A 22,516-nucleotide genomic window follows, 5' to 3' on the forward strand; every position below is an offset into this window, starting at 1 on the left:
CAAGAAAATTTAGTAGTGTTAGGCGCTTTTGATGTTATTTTTATTCTATGTTTGAGTTCTGACACAATATCTGAATGTCTTTCGTCGTTATAATTTTTGATTATATTGACAAATTACGTTTCTCCAACTCAGCTGACAATACTATCAACCAATAAATAAATAATTTAAATATATTATAAAAAATTCAATTGTTCATCATATGTTAAACAATATGTAAATTTACTATATTGTTTCTTTATTCAACACTGTTGTATTTATACCATAAAGTTTAGATCTACCAACGTACCGTTATGAACTTTTAATACATGTTCCTAGAAGACAAAATAAAATCATGAATATTTTGTTTATAACTTTTTTAATAATTGGAAGTGCTCTTTCTGTACAGCATGATTACAAAGGATTTGACGACACCATTCTATTTTCAATAAATTGGCCCGGCTCTCCAGAAGCATTAGAGAATTTAGTAAATATTAAAGAAATTAAACCTCAGGTAAGTCAACCAATATTATAAAATATCTTCTCAATTATATCACTGAGTGTGTGTGCGTAAAACAAATTCTGAAGCATTGTGCTGCAATTATATATCTCTAAAGTTTCACTTTAACACCACATTTTGTTTAAAACAGGATTTTTACAGTTTGAATGTGTAAAAATGTCTATCAAAAATACTTGATTGTATTTTGTAATCGCTATATAACAAATATTTTTTTTATTTAATATTTTTCAAAGATGTATTGAGCTTTTTTAGTATTCTAATGGATCACCTCTATTGAAAAGTGTCTTTGACTTTAATTGAGCTTAATATTTTTTAGGAAAATCAGTTAAAAGTGACCACAACCCAAAAGGAGCAATATGAATGTCATTTACCAATATTAAAGGATAAAGTAACAACAAGTGTTGAGGATTATGATGGTCCAACACCATTTGATTTATTAAAGCCAATATTTTCTCAGAAGATTTGTTCATACCGGTTAGAAAGCTACTGGAGCTATGAAGTCTGTCATGGAAGGCATGTTAGGCAATATCATGAAGATCGGGAAGGTGATAACTAATAAGTTCTTCAGAATTTCTTTAAGAAAAAGTTGCATACAAATTAAATATTATTTATTAGTAGCAGCTTACATATATAAGTTGTAATTTCAATGTTTAAGATTTTGTCATGAAAAACCAACCCTAGGGAAATACAGTGTTTATATACTGGATAGTTTGCTATGTTTATCATAGGAGGCCTTAACAAGTTTACTTTACAGGTAAAGAACATAAGACTCATGAGTTCTTCTTAGGACGTTGGTCAGATGAAGAACATTTGAAGCTTAGCAGTGAAATAAAGGCTTTACAAGAGGCTAAAGAAAAGCCCAAAACTACAAAAGTGCAGGGTTCGTCGTTACCTTATGTGGAGATTGTTATGAGCGATGGTGATTATTTTATATTGCTCTCATATTAATGTCTATTATCCAAATATTTAAAATCAAGCTCAGAGTATTTTAAAAGTTTTCCCAATTTAAAAGCACTTAAATTTTTAGGCACCGTTTGCGATTTAAGCGGTCAGCCGCGCAAAGCGAGAGTGCTGTATGTGTGTTACACACATGGGAAACATGAGATTTACTCAATGAAAGAAACTTCAACTTGTGAATATGAAATTATAATTCTATCGGGATTGTTATGTGAGCATCCTCAATTCAAGCCCAAAGATGTTTCTGAAAATTTAATAAATTGTCTGCCGATTGGCGATGCACCCAAGAAACCCAGAAACCTATTGAAAAGCGAAGTCGACAGTCTCCGGCTGAATCATCAGTCGATAAGATTGTCCAATGTGAGTCGATTAGAGTTTTCTTCAATATATGTTTGGCTCTTGAAGTTAATTCTGTAGTTTGTATTATTCAATAGTAAATGCCTATTCTGTTTATGAAGAGTTTTGATTGATTTTATGTTGGTAGCTTTTAGTTATGGTAAAATTTTTAGAATTAGAAAATGGTTGAAATGGCATCACAAAGCATGCAAATATGTATTTACATTTTTATAATATTTGCTATTTTTACAATTAATGATTTCTTTTTTTTCTGCAGTCTAGTAGTATTGAATGATTAAGTTTGCTATTTTTTTGTTGCCTTTTGTTTTGTATAATTTGTTTTTATTTCTTGGCTTTTTAACTATCCCAGGATGATACGGAGAAGGATGTACTCGCCGTTTTGAAAGTTGAAAAGATCGAAAAGGTTTGTGTTGCATTTTATGTTTTATTTTATATTCATGATAATGACTTTATTTTCAGCTTACAGGCTTGCTTGACATATTTTATTAGGGTAATACTATAAAAGCCTATTTAGAATCAATGTGAACGGACTAGTCACAGAAGCATAACATAGCAAAATATTAAAAATATTTTTAGGACGGCGAAACTCATTTGAAGTTCGAGTTGCATCCTTTGTCTGAAGAGGCCGAAGCGGGACAAAGCCAAATAGACGAAGAGAAACCCGCCCCCATCACTGACGACTCGCCGGTGCGGGCCTTTCTCAACGGGGAAAACTGTTTGAATGGGGTAGGTTTTATTTTTATTGTTATTCTACCAATCGTTTGTTTAATCAATAAGAATCAATTTAAAAAAAACACGCAAATCTGATACAACGAGTAAATTTTCTTTTCCCGGCTATATTCATTTGTTTTACTGCAGTTCTATTTTTAAATATTGTTTTTTTTTTAAGATTAAGGGCCAGTCTCTCCATATTTATATAATTTAATCTAAAAAGTTTGCATACCGTGTTTATTAAAAAAATCATTTCAAAGTAATCCTAAAGTTTGATGCAGTTTATGAGTCCGTCAGTGTATAAAATATGGAAAAGTGAAATTTATTCTCATTGCATTTACACAATTGAAAGATTACCATACTTAATAATAAGATTATCAAATAGTAAGGCATTCAAATTCAAAGTCAGGCACGGACATCTGTGTAAGACATCATAACGGTGACTCGAACGGGCAGGTTCGACCCGTGGGCTTTCTGGATTGTTTTTTTTATTTGATTGAAAAAAAGAGAAGAGAAGAATGTTCAGTAATGGTCCTAGTCGATATATTAAGTGAGGATGAACTCATTAGGGCACCGGCTGGTGGAAGTACGAGTTCTGCTACGGCCAACACGTGGTGCAGTACCACGTGGACCGAGCAGGCGAACGCACGTCTCTCACGTTGGGGGAGTTCGACGAAAAGGCGCATCTGCAGTGGATCAAGGAAAACCCGGCCAAAGCGCCCAAACCTGTCGGTGAGTTGGTAATTTAAGTTAACCCTCTCCCATCGTTTCTACTTTCTTCCTTCATATTAATGTTAAATATTATGTATTTTGAATATTATTTATATATTTTGTGAAACACTAACATATACCTTTATGCTTGACAAAGCTAAGTTTAAAATGTCGAACGAGCGTAAGTTTAAAAGGCTTCCTTCCTGCAGAAATACGCACTTCAGTATCGCATTTCTATTCGAACGGCGACGTTTGTGATAAAACCGGAAAACCTCGTCAGACGGAAGTGAAGCTCAAGTGCCTGGAGAACTCGTCTAGTCCAGCTCAAGTGTCCCTCTACCTTCTGGAGCCCAGGACCTGCAACTACATCCTCGGCGTGGAGTCGCCTTTGATCTGCGAGATCCTGCCTTTGGCCGACGAGAACGGTCTCATCAAAATCAAACCCAAATCGGTCCAGGGTGATTAGTTTACTTTGTGTTGTCGTGTGGTTTAAGCAATTAATTATAAATATCTGTGTATATAATAAATATGTGTGTAATTGATGTGTTTTATCTGTAATTCTGTAACGTAATTTTTTAGTCGGTAAAAACATCTTGATACGGGGACTATTATTCTTCTTTAATAACTTAATAAGTGCTTAAATTATAACCAAAGCGTAACAATTAACAACCAAGGCTGTTATTTTATTTGATTTCCTTTTTAAACGACTTACCTAACAACGTGTTTGCCTTTAAGAAGAATAAATGCAAAACAGACTGAAAAACAACAGTCTTTTTAAAACAAAACAAAACAATTAAAACTATGTACCTAATGGTGTGCTATATGCTATATGAGTCTCTAAAAATCACATTAAAACAACAACTTTAACTTGACATTTATTTACATTTATATCAACAAAACGGGTGTTGTATAAAACAGTTCTTTTTTTACATCGATTGTACATAGGATATAGTGCCGTAGATAAAGGAAAAATATATTTACTTCGGCATTAGCGATATGACTTTGTTTGACCGTGACGCCATATAGTATTTTCAATATTACATAACTGTATCCTAACAAAAGTATAGTCATCGAAATTTCATAAAGAAGAATTTGTCGAACTGAAGTTGAAATTCAAATTCAATGGTCAAATTATTTTAACAGTTGAATGAGAAAATATAGTGAAACTGAAAAATCCCCCTCAATTCTCACTACCTTTTGACAATTGACAACATATGCGTAAACGTGTTATGTTTTTATTGACAAAATCAAACCTTTTGTAATTTAATGAAACATTTAGAAGATAATCTTAATTAAACATTTAGATTGAAATTTAATAAAAAAATGTAATTGAATGAACACTATTGAAAATGCAGTAACGATAGTAAAAGGTAACTTAATTATATATGAAAAATATCAACTCCGTAGCGGTCGTGCTAGAAAAGCCTTGTAATCAATGTTTTTTTTTCTGTACAAATCTAACAGTTTTATCGATTTTACAAAGTACAACAACAATGGATTCTCACCAGAGACGCCTAACTATAGTTAAGTTAAAATTTATACATTTCATTATCTAGCTTACGTAGCTTCAAGTTCACCGAGTTTCGGACGTGTCGTTTTGCTCTAGTCATCAGTTTAATCTATATGAATCAAGTTTGGAGAGTATTCTCCAAAACGTCCTAAAAAGTCGGTGAAGATTGAACATAGTCTATTCACAATGTGGCCAGTAGCCGACTTTTTTTGTAGTAAACTCAAGCCGAACACTGAACTTATTTAGTATCTTTCAAATTTTACACCGTCATCTACAAAATAATTCCTAAAACAATACGCGAAGAATGCTGTTTCGCAGAACAACCCGTTTCAATAAATAAAATGAAATTAATCTAATCTTTGTGAAATATTTCACGTTAGTTTTGATAATATGTTTGATATACTAAGAAAAGGAAACTTATTCAGTCTAAATATTGGTATTTTCTTTGTTGAGACACCGAGACCAGACTAAAATTAACAATTGCTACGGCTCCACTTAGGTGCTCCATCATCATCAGTACCTGCATCGCTATCTAATCTACAGATGCGGAACTTGTTCTGGTCAAAAAATCTAATGTTTTTCAGGGCTCTAAGCCACCTAAGTGGGGCCACAACTTAAGGCTACGAATAACTCATACAATATAATTTGCTACATATAAATACAGTGAAAGCCAGAAAAAATTGTAAATAACATGATTTTTTTCAGTACTATGTCACATCATAGGCAATACCGATCATAAAACTCGTTATGTCAAACAAATGTAATCACGCAAACGGTAGATGGCGCTATCCTTAAACCAGTTTCGTTATTAAGCAGATGTAACGAAATCGAAATCATCATGTAACGAGTCGAAATTAACGTTTACAGTTGTCACAAAATTATGTTGTATTATATATTATCTGACTTTAATTTAATTTTGTAAATCACTTTTAAAGAAAATGATACGAACACTTAATTTTAAGAAGAAACATCTAATCAAATATAGTTTTAAGTTCCGTAAGTGCCATATATTCTATAAAAAAAATACTAAACATAGTAAAAGCAGAATTGAGCATATGTGCTAAGTGGCCGTCGCTAAACGAATAGAAGTTGAAAGAAAGTGAAACTTACACAAACTTAGTATAATATATTAAATACTTAAATACTAAGACATTTTGACTATATCAGCGTTCGATGTTCCGAGGTGTGGTCATTTTAGATAAAAAGTTCATCTGTCTAGAATTTCTTTTACAGAAATCAAAACCCGTATTCCTAAACTTCAAACTTAGTAGATTAAAATCATATGACAAGTCTTTAAACTTGTAGATTCGTTTCCATATACGTCTCGGAATAGGAGCCTTTTATAGTTTTACATATCGAAGCTTGGTTAAAACACATTTTAAGTACACTACGACAGACAACAAGGTAAACAATAAACACATTGATCACTTTGAGATCATCTTATTAACCTAAAACCTTATTTTTAAAACAAAGAACTCTAAACGTCTGCTTTAAAAATGGCCACATTTGTTGGTAACAAATACAGGTAATATTTAAAAATAACGTATTCGTTTATTCGTAGTAACAAGTAGTAAATAAAAACTATGATTAATTTATGCCCAAGTTCGTTATCTTTAAACGGCCTGTTTTCTTTGGATTCAATTGTTCAATTGAAGCGAAAATAGGCCGTTACAAGTAGCCAAATATTGGCCTCAGTACCAAAACGGTAGTTCGGCGCTTTGGACTAAAACTTATATTAAAAATATGACACTCGTTGAAAAAAAGTTGTCTCAGCTCTTTGGCTTCCTCGTTTATTGGTTTTAGAACGAAACTAAATAGAATATGACTTAAAATTTAATAATAAAATAACACGATAGCTATAAATGATTTTGGGGAATACTTTGGAAACGATAAATTTTTTGCTGAGGTCAACATTAAAAAATACTAAGCGTGATTTGCCATTGGTAAAGATTCACTTTCATCTAGTGTTTTTAAATTTGGGACAAAAAGGTGAATGCCGCACGTTCTCGCTTAGTATTAGTTATTTTCTGTTAGCGCTCAGCATCGACACAAACCTTAACCTTACACTTATTAGTTAACAACTGTGCACATGGACGCATTCCCTTACAGCTAGCCGTTCGAGTGCACCGGATACATCACAACAAATGTCAAACAACCTTTTCGTTCACAACTCACTCGCCACCATTCATCTAGTACGGTCTCGAGAGCTCTTTCGAACGTTTCAATTGAACTTTGAGTCTCTTTGTACCGATTTGGAACCCGTTCATGGCCTGTATCGCGGCCTGCGCCGACGCGGCATTGTCGTACGAGACGAAACCGAAACACTTCGAGAGGTTCGTCTGTTTGTCTATGAACACTTTGGCGGATATCACGTGGCCGAAGGGCAGGAAGGTGGACGCGAGGTCAGTGTCCGTGAACTCCTGTGGCAGGTGGTAGATGAACAGGTTGCCGCCCTCCGGACCTACAAGTTAAATAGGGATGGTAAGTAACAAATACAACACGACATATACAATTGATAAATTCGTTCTTAGATAGTTTCTCTAAATATTTCATTTTTAATATTGATCAAGTTTTGTCCCACCTTCAACCTGCTTCCCAGCTGCGGCGGCAGCGGCGGTACCGAGCACAGACCCCAAGGGCGCCGCAGCGAAAGTACCAAACTGTGCCGCGTACGCAGAGCTTAGAGGTTCAGCCGTTGACCCTGAAAATTAATTATTTTTTTATAATTTTTATTACTTTTTTATTGGAGTTGAAATTATCCGAGCCGAGGTGAGAAATAATAAAAGGGAAATGAAATTAAAACTATAACACCTATAGTTTCAGTTTAATAAAAAAATATAAATGTGTAACAACTCATTACACATTTAAGTATTTGTAATTATCGTCTAAAGGCAATCATTCGTTTTGGAAATAAATAAGAAAATGTTCTGTCTTAATTTTAACGATAGCAACAAATAACCATGCACGTAAATTGTTTTAATAACTCAAACAGTTAGCAAACAACAAATTTAACACTAGGTTAATTCAAATGTTATATGATATTATGTATTATAATAGACGCTACTAGCGATAAAAGTTGACAACTTATGGTTAGTACAATAGCAATGCCAAACAATAAAAACAATACACAATGATTATTATTTATCATTCATTCGGCGAACAACAAACCAGTGATTCACAGCCTTAGATATACATCTACAAAGATATTTTTATCACGTCCCATGCACTTTTCGCCTTAAATGTATGCCCAGTTTAAAAAGTACTAATATTAACGAATATTTTGTAATGTCTTTGAGATAGTTTTTTTTTTAAATGCTAATTAAAAATTCTAAAATATAATAAGAAAGAATGAATGAATTATGTATATTCAAAAGTTAATTTAAAGCAACGTAAAGTTTTCTACATACTGCACATGATATAATGTCTAAGGTCTTATGCACTACACGATCATAACATCTACCTAACACTAGGTACTAACACCATTGGCGCTACATCCTCTAATTGGCTCCATACTTTCGTATTTGTTTCGTAATTATTTTTCAATTTAATTAACAGTCTGTCAGACACCGTCGAATAATACATTTACGGCATCCCGGTCTCCTCACGATGTTTTACTTCACTTGACAACCGAGTGGTATTTATGTAGGTACATAGATGTCCATTTGTGCACTTTAATATATAATTGCCGTCGAATACAAGACTGGGTTGTGAGATGCACGCTTAAGACACTTCCAAAAAACTCTATTATTGAAGTAAAAAAGACGGTCGAAAATCTAAAATCAAGAAGCACCAGAACCTACTACATACGACAGTACATTCTATTTATTTAGGCAATTAATAATTGTAGTTAATTAAGCCGTTGGTGAATTTCAAAAATGCATTTTACAAAGCCTTGGTAGACGGCGAGAAAAGGATAAAATGCACAGAAAACAATACAAGCCAGCCACAGAATATACGATAAATGAGATTTTATAAAGTTACATTTTTCTTAATTATTGGATACAATAGACGTATATTCATTTTATGAAAATGTATTTTACGAGTGACAACAGCACTTGGAATTATTTAACTTAGATATCGTTAAAAAGCGACAATTATTTAGTTTTCACTTTATAAAAAATTTGAATAAATCATGCATTTTGGGTCTTGACAAGAAGGGTTCTAGCGTCTATTGGCTATAGGCATTCAACAAATTTACTTTGTAGTATTTTATTGTTAATATTATTTAGGAAATGTCATAACGTAGAAAGGAAATAAGATTAAGATTTAAGTAAAATCTTAGCATTATCTAACTCCTGATAAATAAGAAGGATATAACGAGAATAATTGTAGCAATGATAAAAAGCGCAAAATAAAACTCATTTATCGCATTCCATGATTCGTAATCTCACATCCGATAAAATTGTCATTCCATAACACAAATTTCAAATCCGGCGATCGATTACCTGTGATGTTAGTCTTTCCGAGAAGACCTGAAGTGTGAAAAAGTTTCGTTATTAAACCTCTTTTTTAATCTGTCAACGTTATAAAGACGCACAATCTGAAAGAGGAAATGTTTGCGGGCGAAAAGAGATCGTTATAAGTACGAATATCTTATGTGGCTACATTCCAATTAGAGATTTGGACAGGTTCAGCAATTAGGAGCGAATTTATGGAGGCGTAATTGTTCCGGGGACGGTAGACGGAAGGGGCCGAGGACGAAGCAAAAACGTCAATTAAGCCTGCCAGATTGATACTTTAAGTATTTTATAGCCTCTATTTACGTTTAAACAAAACTGTAGATACTTTATGCCGAATATTTGAATTTTGATTGAATGTTTCAGTAACAATTTGTGGTAGTTAAACTTTTAAATGCAATAATATTTGTTAAAGCCACAAGTCCTCTCTTCACAAATTTTCCGTTTAAAGAAGTTTTTATATTTTTCTGTGATGATATTATTTCATATACTTACATAGTTGTGGTGCTGCAGGCTGTTGCGCCGTGGCGGGGGCCATAGGCGCCGCTTGCGTCACGACCGGGGGCTGCGTAATGGCCGCTAACGCAGCCAAGTTCTGTACAGACACCGGCGCTAGAAGCCCACCGAGTTGGTCCGATCCACCAATTGTCCCGACCCCACTCACCGCTCCGCCACTAAGCCCTGCGCCATTGAAAGCGATATCTGGGTAGTTAATACCTAAGACACCCAAATAAACGCAAATTAACAAAAATAGGACAACAAAATCAATAAGGTTTTTTTGGAGTCAAAATAAATAAGAAAGAAGCGAATAAACAATTTACCTACTACTAAAATAATTGTGTGTAATTTGTGTAAAACGAAGTATGCTGTAAGTGCATTTTCTCTATGTTTGAAGCACCGAATCGAGAAACCTACCAGAGATTGAATTTTGTGAAAAAATATAGGGGCTTACTAGGTTAAGCGTAGATAATTAAAATAGGGATAATTGCAAAACTTCCTCAAACTGAATGCGTAATTATCTACTTAGTTAAAATCGACGCTCGTTTTTAATTATGAAATTGTAACGTAGTTTTTTAATTATGTACTTTAAGGATCATTAACTAGGTTTTCCTTTAAGCTTTAACTTAATTATTCAACTAGTATATAAAAGCCAAGATTACTCACACAAGCAATTATATAGCCTATTAAAACATGAAACTAAACGTGGTAATACATTTTATTGCCTTGGATGTTTATGTCTAGCGGTATTATATATATTCTATTCATGTGTGTAATACCATCGCGAGTCTAAAATATTCCGTTACTATCTTACCTTGTAACAACGTTGAGCCTTGGCCCTGTAGAAGCTGTTGTTGCAGTCCAACCGCCTGCAACTGCTGCAACAATTGCAACTGCGTTGCCGGTGATAAGGCCGCCTCCGAAGGCAGCTGATAAGTCGGTGTCACGGGCGTCAGGCCCCAGAGGCTCGCCTGCATTGCTTGCAGTTTCTTTTGTTCTTTTTCTTTTTGCGTATCCGCGAATTTCACAACAAGTGGTGCCGAACAACCTTCCATCGTTTGGCTGTGATGAAGCGTCTGGAATTATGTAAATTAAATGTTAAAGTAGCTTTATGTTTGAACTAAAATAATAATAAGACTAGTAAACTCGCAGATTGTAAAATAATTACGTTGTTAGTGTAACGTCACAATGGTAATATTAATAGTAGATTATACTAAAAATACTACTTTTTATTGTGTATTTATTCTTGCCTAATATTCATTTTTATGACTAATCATATTCTCTTTATGATAAGAGAAAGTATTGTTTGTACCTTAATAGCAGCAATTGCAGCTTGTTTAGAGACGAATGTTACAAATGCACATCCTTTGCTTTGGCCCTGTGCGTCCCTCAGCACAGTACATTCCTCTATAGCGCCGTGTCCAGCGAACAACGCTCTAACATCATTCTCTGATAGCTTCTTGTTGAGCATTCCCACAAATAACTTGCGCTCTGAAAAGAAGAAATTTTTATGAAATTCAGTCAAAAATAATCATAGTAAAATTTAAATATCTGTGGTTTATCATGAGATTAAAAGGATATTTTTAATATATTACGTCTTATAAGATCTGAAACCATGATACAAAACACATAACGAGGGAAGAGCCCTTCGCCCTTTTTGTTTCAATATTCACACCGTATTATTGTATTTTATCTCGCATCCAGTCGACAAACAACGGCGAATCCCGATTAAATTACATTCATATCTGAACACAAACTCGCAATCCCGTTGCTGGGTAATTTTAACGCTAAAAAATATTGAACATATTCCTTGTCTACGAGCAATCATGTCACGCTCCAGCATCCCGGCTTTTATCATGGGCGCGGGGTTATATTCCGTTTCCTTATATTAAATAATAAATCGTAGACGACACATGTTGCGCTTGTAAAACATCTTCGCTCGCGACCACCGTATATTTGTGGTGGCCTTTGTAGTGTTTAACCGAATATTTATCTTTTTTTAACTACTAACAAAGTATTCCATTGTGAGAGACAAATATTATGAATGATTTATTAGCCCTTGTCGCACTCGCATAAGTATTTGCATCACACTTTACAAGTTGCATTGTGAAAGAGACAACTGGCGCGAATTCCCTCAAGTGCTACTGAAATATGCAGCCTGTGAGCCTGACTAGCGTTGCAAACATTCTAATAAATTAATATATACAATGTTTTAAAAACGCCTACTTTTCAATTTTAAGACATCCTTTTATTCAGAAAGAACTGTACGTGTAAGCAATCTTTTAAAACACATAGGTTAAACGTAAGTATTTTTAAATTAGAGTAGTGTTTAATGGACGGGTTTTCTAGAAGCATCCCGCTTTAGGAAGGTTCTAGAAATGTTTACTCCAAGAACGACGCGAGCGCCATTCTGAATACAAAGAACTGTACATGCAGATCACGTACCATTTTGTCAGGCAAAGAATTTCACCTGGAAGTTGTAGTTTTAATACATTTTTATTTTTAATAAATAAACCATTATACAAAGGGTCAAATCAGTAATATTATCTTGTTTGCGGATAAACTTAGTTTTAAGTTTAGTTTACCGCCTACAAGTCAATATAATTAACTATAGATATACGGTATAACTTAAAATATATTTTTTCATGTTTCAAAACATTTCCTGAATCAGTGAGATATTATGACAAGCGCGGAAAATGCTTTTAGTAGAATATCAACTTCACAACGCGTCATTTGAAACCATGTTATTTTACACATAAATTCCAACACATTAACATATATTTTCGATAGTGGGCTAAAATACGGTTACGGTTAGAATAACTTTATTTCTCATAGGAATAAAAAAAAATTCGCTTACTGAGAAAAAAACATTACAAGAGACTAAATAATTATTACTAGAACGCACAGAAGGTACCTATACAAAAATTAAAAAAAAAATACAGTAACAAAAATGCAGGTAGACACAACAGACTCGAAATAAAAACATAGGTTTAGGATTGGACTTATTACTAATAAATAAAATATTTCATAAAAATTGTTATTACCAACGTATTAAAACAATGAATGTATTTTAATTGTTTTATTTATCCAAGATGTTGGAAGGTGCTTAAATTTTAAATCAAAGTAGCAAAAGTCACAAGCCATTTCGTCAGGTTGAAGTCAAAGGTTCAAGGGTTTGTGAGAAATCCGGTAGTTAAACTTGACAAGTATTTTATTCTATTTTTCGTATTAGCATTAATAAATAATTCAATGAATGCTATTAAGTTTTAGGTTTCCGTTCTATTTCTACGTTGATAACCTAAGTGTAATGCATGGCTTAGTAAAGGCGAGACCTATTTAAAACAAAAGCTAAATAAGCAACCAAAGTGGCACCTAATTAGAATATTCGAGCCACTTAACGGCGGCTAATCAGTTTAAATGGCCAAGTAATTGTGTGCTCAGTACAAATAACGCTTTAAAATGTAAATGCCTTGAGTGCACTACGGCTGAGGGAGGGCAGAGTCGTTAAACACGTTACATAGATTGCCAAATGACAGTCTCCTATTAACTTCTATGTTTCGAAGGATGATCTAATGACCCAAAAACTCAGAATTTCAGAAAAACAAACAAATGATTGTACAATTTGTGTACGCATGTATTAAAACTATTAAACTGTTTAATATTCTGCCTGGAATGTGCACCGCTTCAACATTAGTATAATATAGTTTCATCATATTGTTACCTCAATTATCACACAAAGACCATAGATAAGGCAAAGTAGTGAATAAAACAAGAGATTAACCCAACAGGGTCGACCCAAAACAATCGACTAATTAAATTTAAAGAGCATAGTTTTGTTAATTAGCGGTATCGACTAACAGGACAATATCACGTAAAATTTGCATTTTCATTATTATAGTTGCTTATTTCCGCCTTCAAAATCGCAATTAAAACGGACGCTTTTGCTATAGGCCTGTAATATAGTGTATCTTTATTTTATTATTATTAGGCTTAACACGAAGAAAATACGTAATCGAAGCTAAAGAAATTCAGGTTCTAAGGTGGATTTTAGGTTAGGGTTTAAATTTCATTTAATTGTCTGACGTAGTCTGTATACCTACTTATAATCGTGTAAATAATAACGCATGAAGTGAATTCTACCATTTTCTTATTTAAGAAAGCTTAAATTAAATAAAGTGACAACTGTAAACACCTAATAACTAGGTGATTTGTTGCCAAAATCACAGCTTCAGTCATACTGGGCATGCTTTCCACTTTATAAATAACAGTGGAATTTATGAAAAAAGCTGTAGAGGATGATTTGAGCAAAGGTTTATTCGTTTTTAAATACGTTTCCGCTTCGTGTGCACACATCGCACACTTCAAGGCTTCACGCCCTAAGTGGAGTGTCATGGAAGCGATACGCCAACATATTGTGCACACACGGCACACTTACATACAATTAGCACTTCGACGCTGCCTTCTTAATATCAACTATAAACCTACGTCACCTACTTGCTAACACACGCCGAGGACAAGTTTAGCCAAGGGATTATGGTATATTAAGATTAAAATTTTATGATTCTGGCAATCGACGATCAAGAATATATCTAGCAGAGGATATAATATATTATCAATGTTTGGTTGTTAAAATATATTTGATATATGTGTGTAAAATACATAAAAGATATCTTATATGTATTTTACATAAACACGTGAGGTGACGTAATATATGTTTGACTAGCTTCAAATAATCCGTATTATATATAAATTATTGAAAGGCACTTTAGTAACAATCAACTAAATATATGAAAGATACAGTGAAAATAAGCGAGTTCTGTATAAAAAGAGTTCCAAAACATGAACATTCCAAACAGATTGCAAAAAAGAATGTCACCGCGGAGCGTCTTGTCTGTCGCTGGGTAAATAGAAAAGGTGCAAAACCTAAATGAGTTCTGAATAGTACTTAGAGCTTGCTGCGAATGCGCGGCTAAAGTTCAAAATCCATCTCTTGCAGACGGCAGTGAGGTTAATTACTTATTTATTAAGTAGTTTCAGTATCGTTGGAATTAGTTAAACGCTCGTCGAGTTTGTCTAGTTCCGTCGCAGATTAAGCCCGCAAAGGTAAGTGCAAAAGAGCAAGTGGCAGTTGAGATGAATATGGATAAAGTCGTTTAGAGTTTATAAGTCCTTAAAAGCGAGTTTTCTTCAGTTAAATTAATATGTATTAAGAGTATCGCTGGTTTAATTGAAACTATGATATTACAGAGGTATTTAAATAATAAGAAATTAATATCGCATTCAATAGGAATATTCAAGTATAGTAAATGCGGATAAAGCTAACATAGGACCACACATTTTTAAGCCGTCCCCAATTACTTTACTTCGTTGACTACGTGAAAATCCGTTTAAGCGATTTACTCACGACTGCGTACCTACAGTTGATCTTATTAGCCCGACGCGTTCGCCATACGAATGAAGCCTGCTACGTGGATACTTCGTGATCAGTGTTGCCAGATAATTAACTGAAATCTCCTTTAATTGTGAGTTCTATCTATCTTGTAAATTGTAGGTTTGAGATGAATTTGGTTCGGCATTTAGGTATAGATTTTTTTTAGAACAATAACAGAAATAGCATCCAGTATTTTATGAGAAATAAAACATATTCTCAGTGTAGGTAAAAATACGCAATGTGTAAGGAGTTTGCTAGTCCGCACTATGATATCGTTCACTGCCCGCGAGTCATTTTCGACAGCAATGGCTTTGATACGATTAAAACTAATCCCATTTCGGTATGATGTTATTTCCCTCCGACTGTTCCTGCACAAAGCTGGCGCACGTAATAAAATACCGTCGCATTAGATAAACACTGCGAGCAGCGGGTCTTTCTGCATTTGAGGAGTAATTTGCAAAGCCTGCGCCCCGAGAGAGACGAGTGAAAGAATTCGTTTGTTGAGGGAAATTTTTCGCACTGTGAAATACGTTGCGGTGCGAATGAAAAATCATCTCCAAGGAGGCGCTAGTCGGAATGGCGTGCACCACCCGCCGGGGAATCGCCGCCGAAAGATTTGCGAATTTAATATTGTTTTCCGCGTTGGCACCGCGCCAACGTGTGGCCAATTGGAGCAACGTGACACTAAATAACGTAAATGCGGATCATTAGATTATTGTTCGACATTACACCTCTAATACTCTATGAAGTTTCATCCAATATCGAGTGTTATTTAACGTTAATCTTAACTATTAAACTGTACACTATGTACGCAATGAAGAAAGCGAATATTATTCAGAAACCACTTTTTTTGTTGTCAGTAAAATTATTTTTAAAGGGTGGCAAATTTGCGTCATAAGACACTGCCTAAATAAAACAGCGATACAACTCATACTCGATGAAGCGTTTGTAATGCTTGTGTCCATTTTATGTTTTGTTATCTGGAAAATTGAAAATTTCTGAATGTCATCGCATTGTTAGACATGCATTCAAACATTCCAAGCGTGAATTCAACATCTGATAGTGTTCATTTCACCTGGAGGCTGCTCGACATTTAAATTGAAATGCTTCACTTGAGTTAGTGACGTCACAGGAAATTACATCCACTACACTTCTCTCCGACACCCACCTAGCTCGTGTCTTTGTACTAGAACGCATTTTCAGCCACCTAATAATTCAGATACTTAATCTGGGACAATTAATTTTTCAATATTATGTAGATTTTTAAGTGTTGTCTTCGTTTGTGTGTGTCTTTCTTATACATTGAGACTCATTTCGACATAACCAACCACATTCGTTGAATGTAAATTGTGGAATAGTTTGAACAAATCACTAACAGTTGTTTAAACTCAACGTAACCTAATTTAATTTTAATGAAATGACAAAACATAATACATTATTACGAATTTTGTAACGGCAGAAAATTGTGCTTACGTAACATGTAATTCGATATTATTACTGTTACTGAGAAGAAGAATAGCTTCGATGTATACATTAAAATAAATAATGAGTTCATGGTTTACAAATACAGAGACAAACAAAACAACAAATATAGTAGTAGTAGTCTGTGAATCTTTAAGACGCAATCAATAACATGCAATCATCTACGGCGTCCCGCAGCGACCCTCCATCTTCCGTTCGAGGGATGCTGTTCCGCACGGAAACGCACCGAGACGTTTCATTTCCACATGGAACGTCGTGGAATTGAATAAATTTGAATAAGCACATAGCGTTAAAGATTTTATATGACTCGTTAAGAGGGTACATAGCAATATACCTCTCGCTTTAGTCAACACAATGCCCACACTTACCGCCGAACATAACTCTAAAATATTTAAATTAAAAATATTAAACATAGTGTATATAGTTATATATTCATATATATAATATACCCGGTATAAAAAGTAACCTCACTTTCCCGATATTCAATTCAATAAAAACGAAAAATTTCTTGACACATATTTAAAAAATCTTGGCTGAAAGCCGAAATCAATATTGCAAGTTGCGTATTTTGAAACAAATGTAAAATTTTATAAGTAACGTAGATTGCATTTCTCTCAAATTTTTAACGATATAAACAATAAAAATGTATAGAATTTTGACATATAGGAGTCCAGACAAATTTTTTAGCCTTCTACATTATAACACTGGAATTTAGATAGAATCGCTAAAGTATATATAGGTAGATACACTTAAAACACTTGTATTTTATCGGAAGAGTTCAGTTGTGCAGCCAACAATTTAAACAATGCATTATGCAACACCGTGTGACTGCGACTGTATGGAAAATAATTCCATAACGTTAGACACAAAAAGTTACATATCAATTCAATTTCTAAATCAGCTTTGCTTTAACTAAAAACAATATGCTGAATGGGTTGTGCACGTGGTACAAAGTTTGTTTGTCAAAAATACTTCCGTTAAACGGCCGATATTCTAAATTTTTGATAAAACTGGTCCAAATAAACTATTCTCTATGCATTCACAGCGCATTTACCTACTATATACAATTAAAATACTATGAATTATCAAAATGACATAACAAATTAAACAAGAAATGGAAAGCGTCATTGTTCCATAACATTTTCTCACGAGTGTAACATCTGATGCAATTTTCATTTTTTATTCGTACTTGGATTTATATTTTATGGTAGCTTTCGTGTCTAAAGTGGTCACGCACTTATACTCACCTACTACCCCTACCATTATACGAGAGAAGCTATAAAGTTAACGATTGAATACCAGGAAAAAGTATTCTTTCGGTTTTCAATCTAATTGTATGACCGAAAATCACTGATCTAAATAGATGTTATTTATAAAAGTCCACAAAAGTTTTAATTTCTATGATTATTATACTTTATCAGTCGCCTATACTTCTTGAATTTTTATTTTATTCCGTGAGAGCAGAATTGGACTAATAAATTTACAAATCTGAGATTCATATGAATTTTGAGAGAATCGAAGTCGATATAAAATATAACCTACAAAATGATACCTGCACTTTATAGTTAGGTTACATTAATTCCTCGTGTCGACAAGGGTGACAATAATTAAAACAATGAGTTTTATGTTTTAACATTAAATTCCATTTTAAATAGACCAAAGTTCCTTCACCCGAAATAATATAGCTAACAAGCTTATAGTACGACAGTTTTCAAATTTATAAACGTGTCTTTTGAAGGTTAGGGCTAACTAAAAAATCATATTAATTTAGTACTAGTAGCGCCATCTATGTATCAGCCTATGAACTTTTTATCCCACATAATACTTATCTTATACGAGGGATTATTTTTGTATATGTATCTAGCCACAATAATCTAAGCATTTATGAAGAAAAATCTTAGAACGATGAAACAATAAACCTATAGGTTATTTATTAGAAAAATCTATTTCTATAGATTGTTCGCACAAGCTATCAAGAGTTACGTCGTAGTGTGGTGCTAGTATTACAAGTGTCAATATTTGGGATCACCGACGATCCAACTGAGTCTCGGATCGATCGCATCCGTGATAACACCAGGTATCGAGCGCAGCTTAATTGGGTATAGAGAGCTCTAGTGACGTCCGCCTCGCTCGTTCAACTTTCGTATTAAAACAACTTAATTGGCGGTTATCTATATATCTATTCTATTCTCCTATCTCTATCTTTCCTTTAAGTTTCAAATGGGATTGTTTCTTTTATTGCACGATAGACATGCCTCAAGCAAATGAAATTTCCTGCTTTGTTAGATATGTAAACGAAACATTATGAAAATATAAGCATGTTTGCACCCTAAGATATATTATATCGTAATTTTAAAGTTATTCAAAATCAAGCTATTCAGTCAACCGTCAAAGTAATTAATATAAAGATCGAAAAAATATTTCTGTACTACTTATCTGTGGCATGTTAATAATGTTGCCCGACAAAAACTTCGAAACGACACACAATGTTGCATGACTGAAATAATTTTCTTCATTACATTAAAATCCTTATGGCCCTATAACGGGGAGGGTTAAACCGATATTTACCGGTAATTTAGTGCTGCCCTCTCGCGGTTTATTGTATTAAGTATAGAGTTGACTCTATAATTTGTAAGCCTAACACTTCGTGTGGTGTTAATAACACAAAGCGCGTGTAAAATTCCAAATAAATTAATTTTCAGTTTGTACTTTGTTTGTCAAAAGCCGGGAAATTGACAGCATAATTATAGGATAAACAGTCGTACTACGAATTATGTTAATTATGTCATTAACTTATTTTAAAATATAATAAATCAGATTTCTGATTCTGTTTCATCATTTGTCAATATAGTAAGAAAGTTGGTGATTAGCCTCCTGTGCCTGAAAGACGCCGTCGAAGTTTTTGTTTTAAGGCAAGCCGGTTCCCTCACGATGTTTTTCATCACCGTACGAGTGAATGATAAATGCGCACAAAGCGAAAAGTCTATTGGTGCACAGCCGGGTATCGAACCTACGCCCGCAGGAATTGGATTCGCACGCTGAAGCCACTAGGCGAACACTGCTCATCAAGTTAATCTTTGATCAGATTAATTAATTTATTCTTGATGAAGGCATAACATACAAATTCTCAACTTACGATTTTTATGATATGAAAAATACAATGTTTTATAAAGTTTACGCAAATTGTACTGTATTATCGCATTGTTAATTAAAAAAAACAGGCAAATAATTGTAGAGTAATTAACAAAATTGCAACGCGATCCGTATCGGCGTATCGTCCGTACACAATATCATCGACATTTCGCGCGAATTTAAAAATAACCTCGCCCGACTGATGCACGGCGACATGACACGATTAATTGCGCAAGCTTTCGATAATCACAAGTGTGTTGTCGCGTCATTTGCATTCGCTGACAATGTGCGGCGGGGGACGCTCAAATGCCTGCTATTTTATCTACCTTTAGCATTATGTCTTAAATATTAAAAATACATAGATTCTAGACTTGGGAAAACTTACAGATACTTCTTACTTAGTTTTTACCAACGTCATTTGAATCATTAATATCCTTTATTCTACAGAAATCGTAGTTAGATAAGTTTTATATATATATCCTCTTTAATATGTAAAAGAAATAACAATTACGTTACTTATATTAAACTAACTATGGGATTACTAGTGGCTTCAATAAAAATACATTATTGCACCACAAGTAATACCACACACCACTCCTAATCACTATTGTGTGAAATACAATATTACAAATTATAAATAAACATCTAACAAAAGAGAAGAATTTAATCGAGTCAATTATTACCATTCAAATTCCTAAGCAAAAAATTATTCACTCAAACATTTTTCTCTGTAAACAAAATACCTATAACACAAGCGCGGAATCACAAATGCCGAACATTTCTGTCCGGATTACACCGTTTCCATGTTGGGGGCTGATTAAACTGTCTCGTCTCCAAGGTGAGTAACAAATTTTGAAAATTTCCACGAGTATGTAATATATCGTCGCGATAACGTGAAATGAGAGGGGATATTACATATTGATTTATCGCTGTCCTTGTCGATCCGGGAACGAATGGGCCCCGGATTATCCGGAAAAGAATGGGCCCAGCTCTTGCGGCGAAAGTTATTACGGCTTTAGAATATCATCTAAATTATGGTAAGGCCATCCTTTTATCTTATAATCTAATTTGGTTCGATATTGTGAATAAGATACAATGCCATAGGCCTATTAAGGGGATTTACCGAATTTACCACCTTCCGTAGTCCAGTTTGCCGAACACTCGCAATAGTTAGTTATTGACGTCGCTTCTGGTAAATTAATATCTGAAGATATAAGTAGCAAGAAGTTTCCATAAAAACGGTTTTCCTTCATTCTCTACTTAAGCGTCTTCCAAGAATTATGTGAATTGCTGGAAGGATGTAAGCCGATCACGTTTATTTGACGACTTAACTTTATCGATAACCACACAACGAATCGCGTCAATCAAGATAATATCACAAACAAAAAAAAAAACTACGTCAATCTGTGAGAAACAAATAAGGATGTTTATTAGCTGAATCTTTATTCTAAAATCATACTTTATTTACGTCTGCAAATGAAATTTTGCCTGACACCTCGAAGTACACCCGAGGCTACGGAGACAATCGTGCTCTATGCTAATGAAAACGCACACAGACAACAACACCTTGTTATAAATTACTTCACACAGAGGCGCAGGTACGTACTTATCCTGCGACGACACCTACAGAATATATGCCTTGTCCGTACTTTATGTTTGTCAATGTTAAATTAAGATATTGTTAATATATGCAAATTTAACTAAAGCATTTTATCTTATCGATCAACAGAATAAAAGCTGTAGGGTATGTTAAATAGGGTACTACTAAAAAAAATGCGTTTGTCAAAAAATTAATAATTATAAGATTTTGACGTGTATCGTATATACAAAAGATCCACAGTCTTATAAAGCAACACACGGCGCGAAGTCGGCATAACACTGCATTGTTATCATACCCTACACTCACACATATTTACAATCGTCTACACACACATATGAATCAGCGCGACACTTCAAGGCCAGGGCTGTCGCTGAAATTTCCGGTCAAAGGCGCGGAAAAGCTTGTCGCCGCAATAAATCGAGATTATTTATACCGTGGAAAGTGTACGTTAATGCATGTCCGATTTTATCAATGCAAATACGGGGCTTTATTGCGACCAAAACGCTGATAATATTATGATTTCTATTCCATATTCTGTCATCATTATTATGTTTCATTGAAGATATAATTTTGCCGTCATTTATTTTCTCAAAACACAAAACACATACATAGATTAAGCAACCACTCGAACTAGATAGTTTGTTTCTGAACAGTTAATAAAAATAAATTTATTACATTATTTCTTCACATTAATATTTAAGTGAAAACCCTAAGCGCGTGTTTGAACCTTCCATTGCAATAAAGTTTTAGACAACACACACGTGCATTTATAGAGGATCATATTGTTGTGTATTCGTTCGAATTTCAGATAACGATATTTATCTTTTATGCTTAGATATTATGATGATATATTTCGTAATAAACGGCTTAATTTCTACTATTTATATATAAAATAAAATTTAAATATATTATTTTATTTATATCGTTTACTAGCATTAATTAACAACAAGGCAATTAATAACTAATAAAATCTAAAATTGAAATATTTTTATTTTGGAACATTTATGTTGACCATATTTGTCATGCATTTTAATATCATAATATCCTTTATTTTCAAAACTTAATTATGACATATGTATCTTCCTCCATCCGTTTCCACTCATGTCTCTCGTGGTAAACAAGATAGAAGCAGAGAAGCTTCAAACATATACTTTAGATATAGCATATTATAATG

The 22,516-nt window shown here is 33.8% G+C and overlaps 2 protein-coding genes across 8 annotated transcripts in view; one reads left to right on the plus strand and one right to left on the minus strand.

Moving 5' to 3' along the window:
- The first annotated feature begins 147 nt into the window (after positions 1–147).
- Positions 148–3,774, plus strand: LOC110999277 (endoplasmic reticulum lectin 1). 2 transcript variants are annotated; one of them, XM_022268263.2, is made up of 8 exons: positions 152–490; positions 813–1,041; positions 1,251–1,415; positions 1,524–1,813; positions 2,160–2,213; positions 2,387–2,536; positions 3,091–3,253; positions 3,442–3,774. In XM_022268263.2, the coding sequence occupies exons 1-8, from the start codon at positions 332–334 to the stop codon at positions 3,696–3,698; spliced, it is 1,467 nt and encodes a 488-aa protein (XP_022123955.2). In that variant the 5' UTR covers positions 152–331; the 3' UTR covers positions 3,699–3,774. The 2 variants fall into 2 exon arrangements, with proteins under 2 accessions (XP_022123956.2, XP_022123955.2); XM_022268264.2 differs by lacking the exon at positions 2,160–2,213 and having other exon boundaries at positions 148–490.
- A 320-nt stretch (positions 3,775–4,094) lies between these two features.
- Positions 4,095–22,516, minus strand: part of LOC110999276 (CUGBP Elav-like family member 1) — a 192,911-nt gene continuing 174,489 nt past the window's right edge. For 4 of the 6 annotated variants that reach the window (XM_022268261.2, XM_022268256.2, XM_022268258.2 and 1 more), the window contains 6 exons: positions 11,010–11,188; positions 10,512–10,773; positions 9,695–9,916; positions 9,188–9,214; positions 7,324–7,443; positions 4,095–7,203 (listed from right to left, as the gene is read on the minus strand). In XM_022268261.2, the coding sequence (XP_022123953.1) occupies positions 6,932–7,203; positions 7,324–7,443; positions 9,188–9,214; positions 9,695–9,916; positions 10,512–10,773; positions 11,010–11,188 (1,082 nt within the window). In that variant the 3' untranslated portion in view covers positions 4,095–6,931. The remainder of the gene's footprint in view (positions 7,204–7,323; positions 7,444–9,187; positions 9,215–9,694; positions 9,917–10,511; positions 10,774–11,009; positions 11,189–22,516) is intronic. The other 2 variants (XM_022268259.2, XM_022268257.2) reach the window with 2 other exon arrangements.

The sequence above is a fragment of the Pieris rapae genome, chromosome 10, assembly GCF_905147795.1.
Source record: "Pieris rapae chromosome 10, ilPieRapa1.1, whole genome shotgun sequence".
Taxonomy (NCBI): Eukaryota; Metazoa; Arthropoda; class Insecta; order Lepidoptera; family Pieridae; genus Pieris; species Pieris rapae.

Excerpts from the sequence above, each read along its gene's own strand:
- LOC110999277 (XM_022268263.2), top strand. The coding sequence starts at position 332 with ATGAATATTTTGTTTATAACTTTTTTAATAATTGGAAGTGCTCTTTCT. Across the intron at positions 1,042-1,250 it reads ATATCATGAAGATCGGGAAG|GTAAAGAACATAAGACTCAT; the intron begins GTGATAACTAAT and ends TTTACTTTACAG. Across the intron at positions 3,254-3,441 it reads CAAAGCGCCCAAACCTGTCG|AAATACGCACTTCAGTATCG; the intron begins GTGAGTTGGTAA and ends TCCTTCCTGCAG.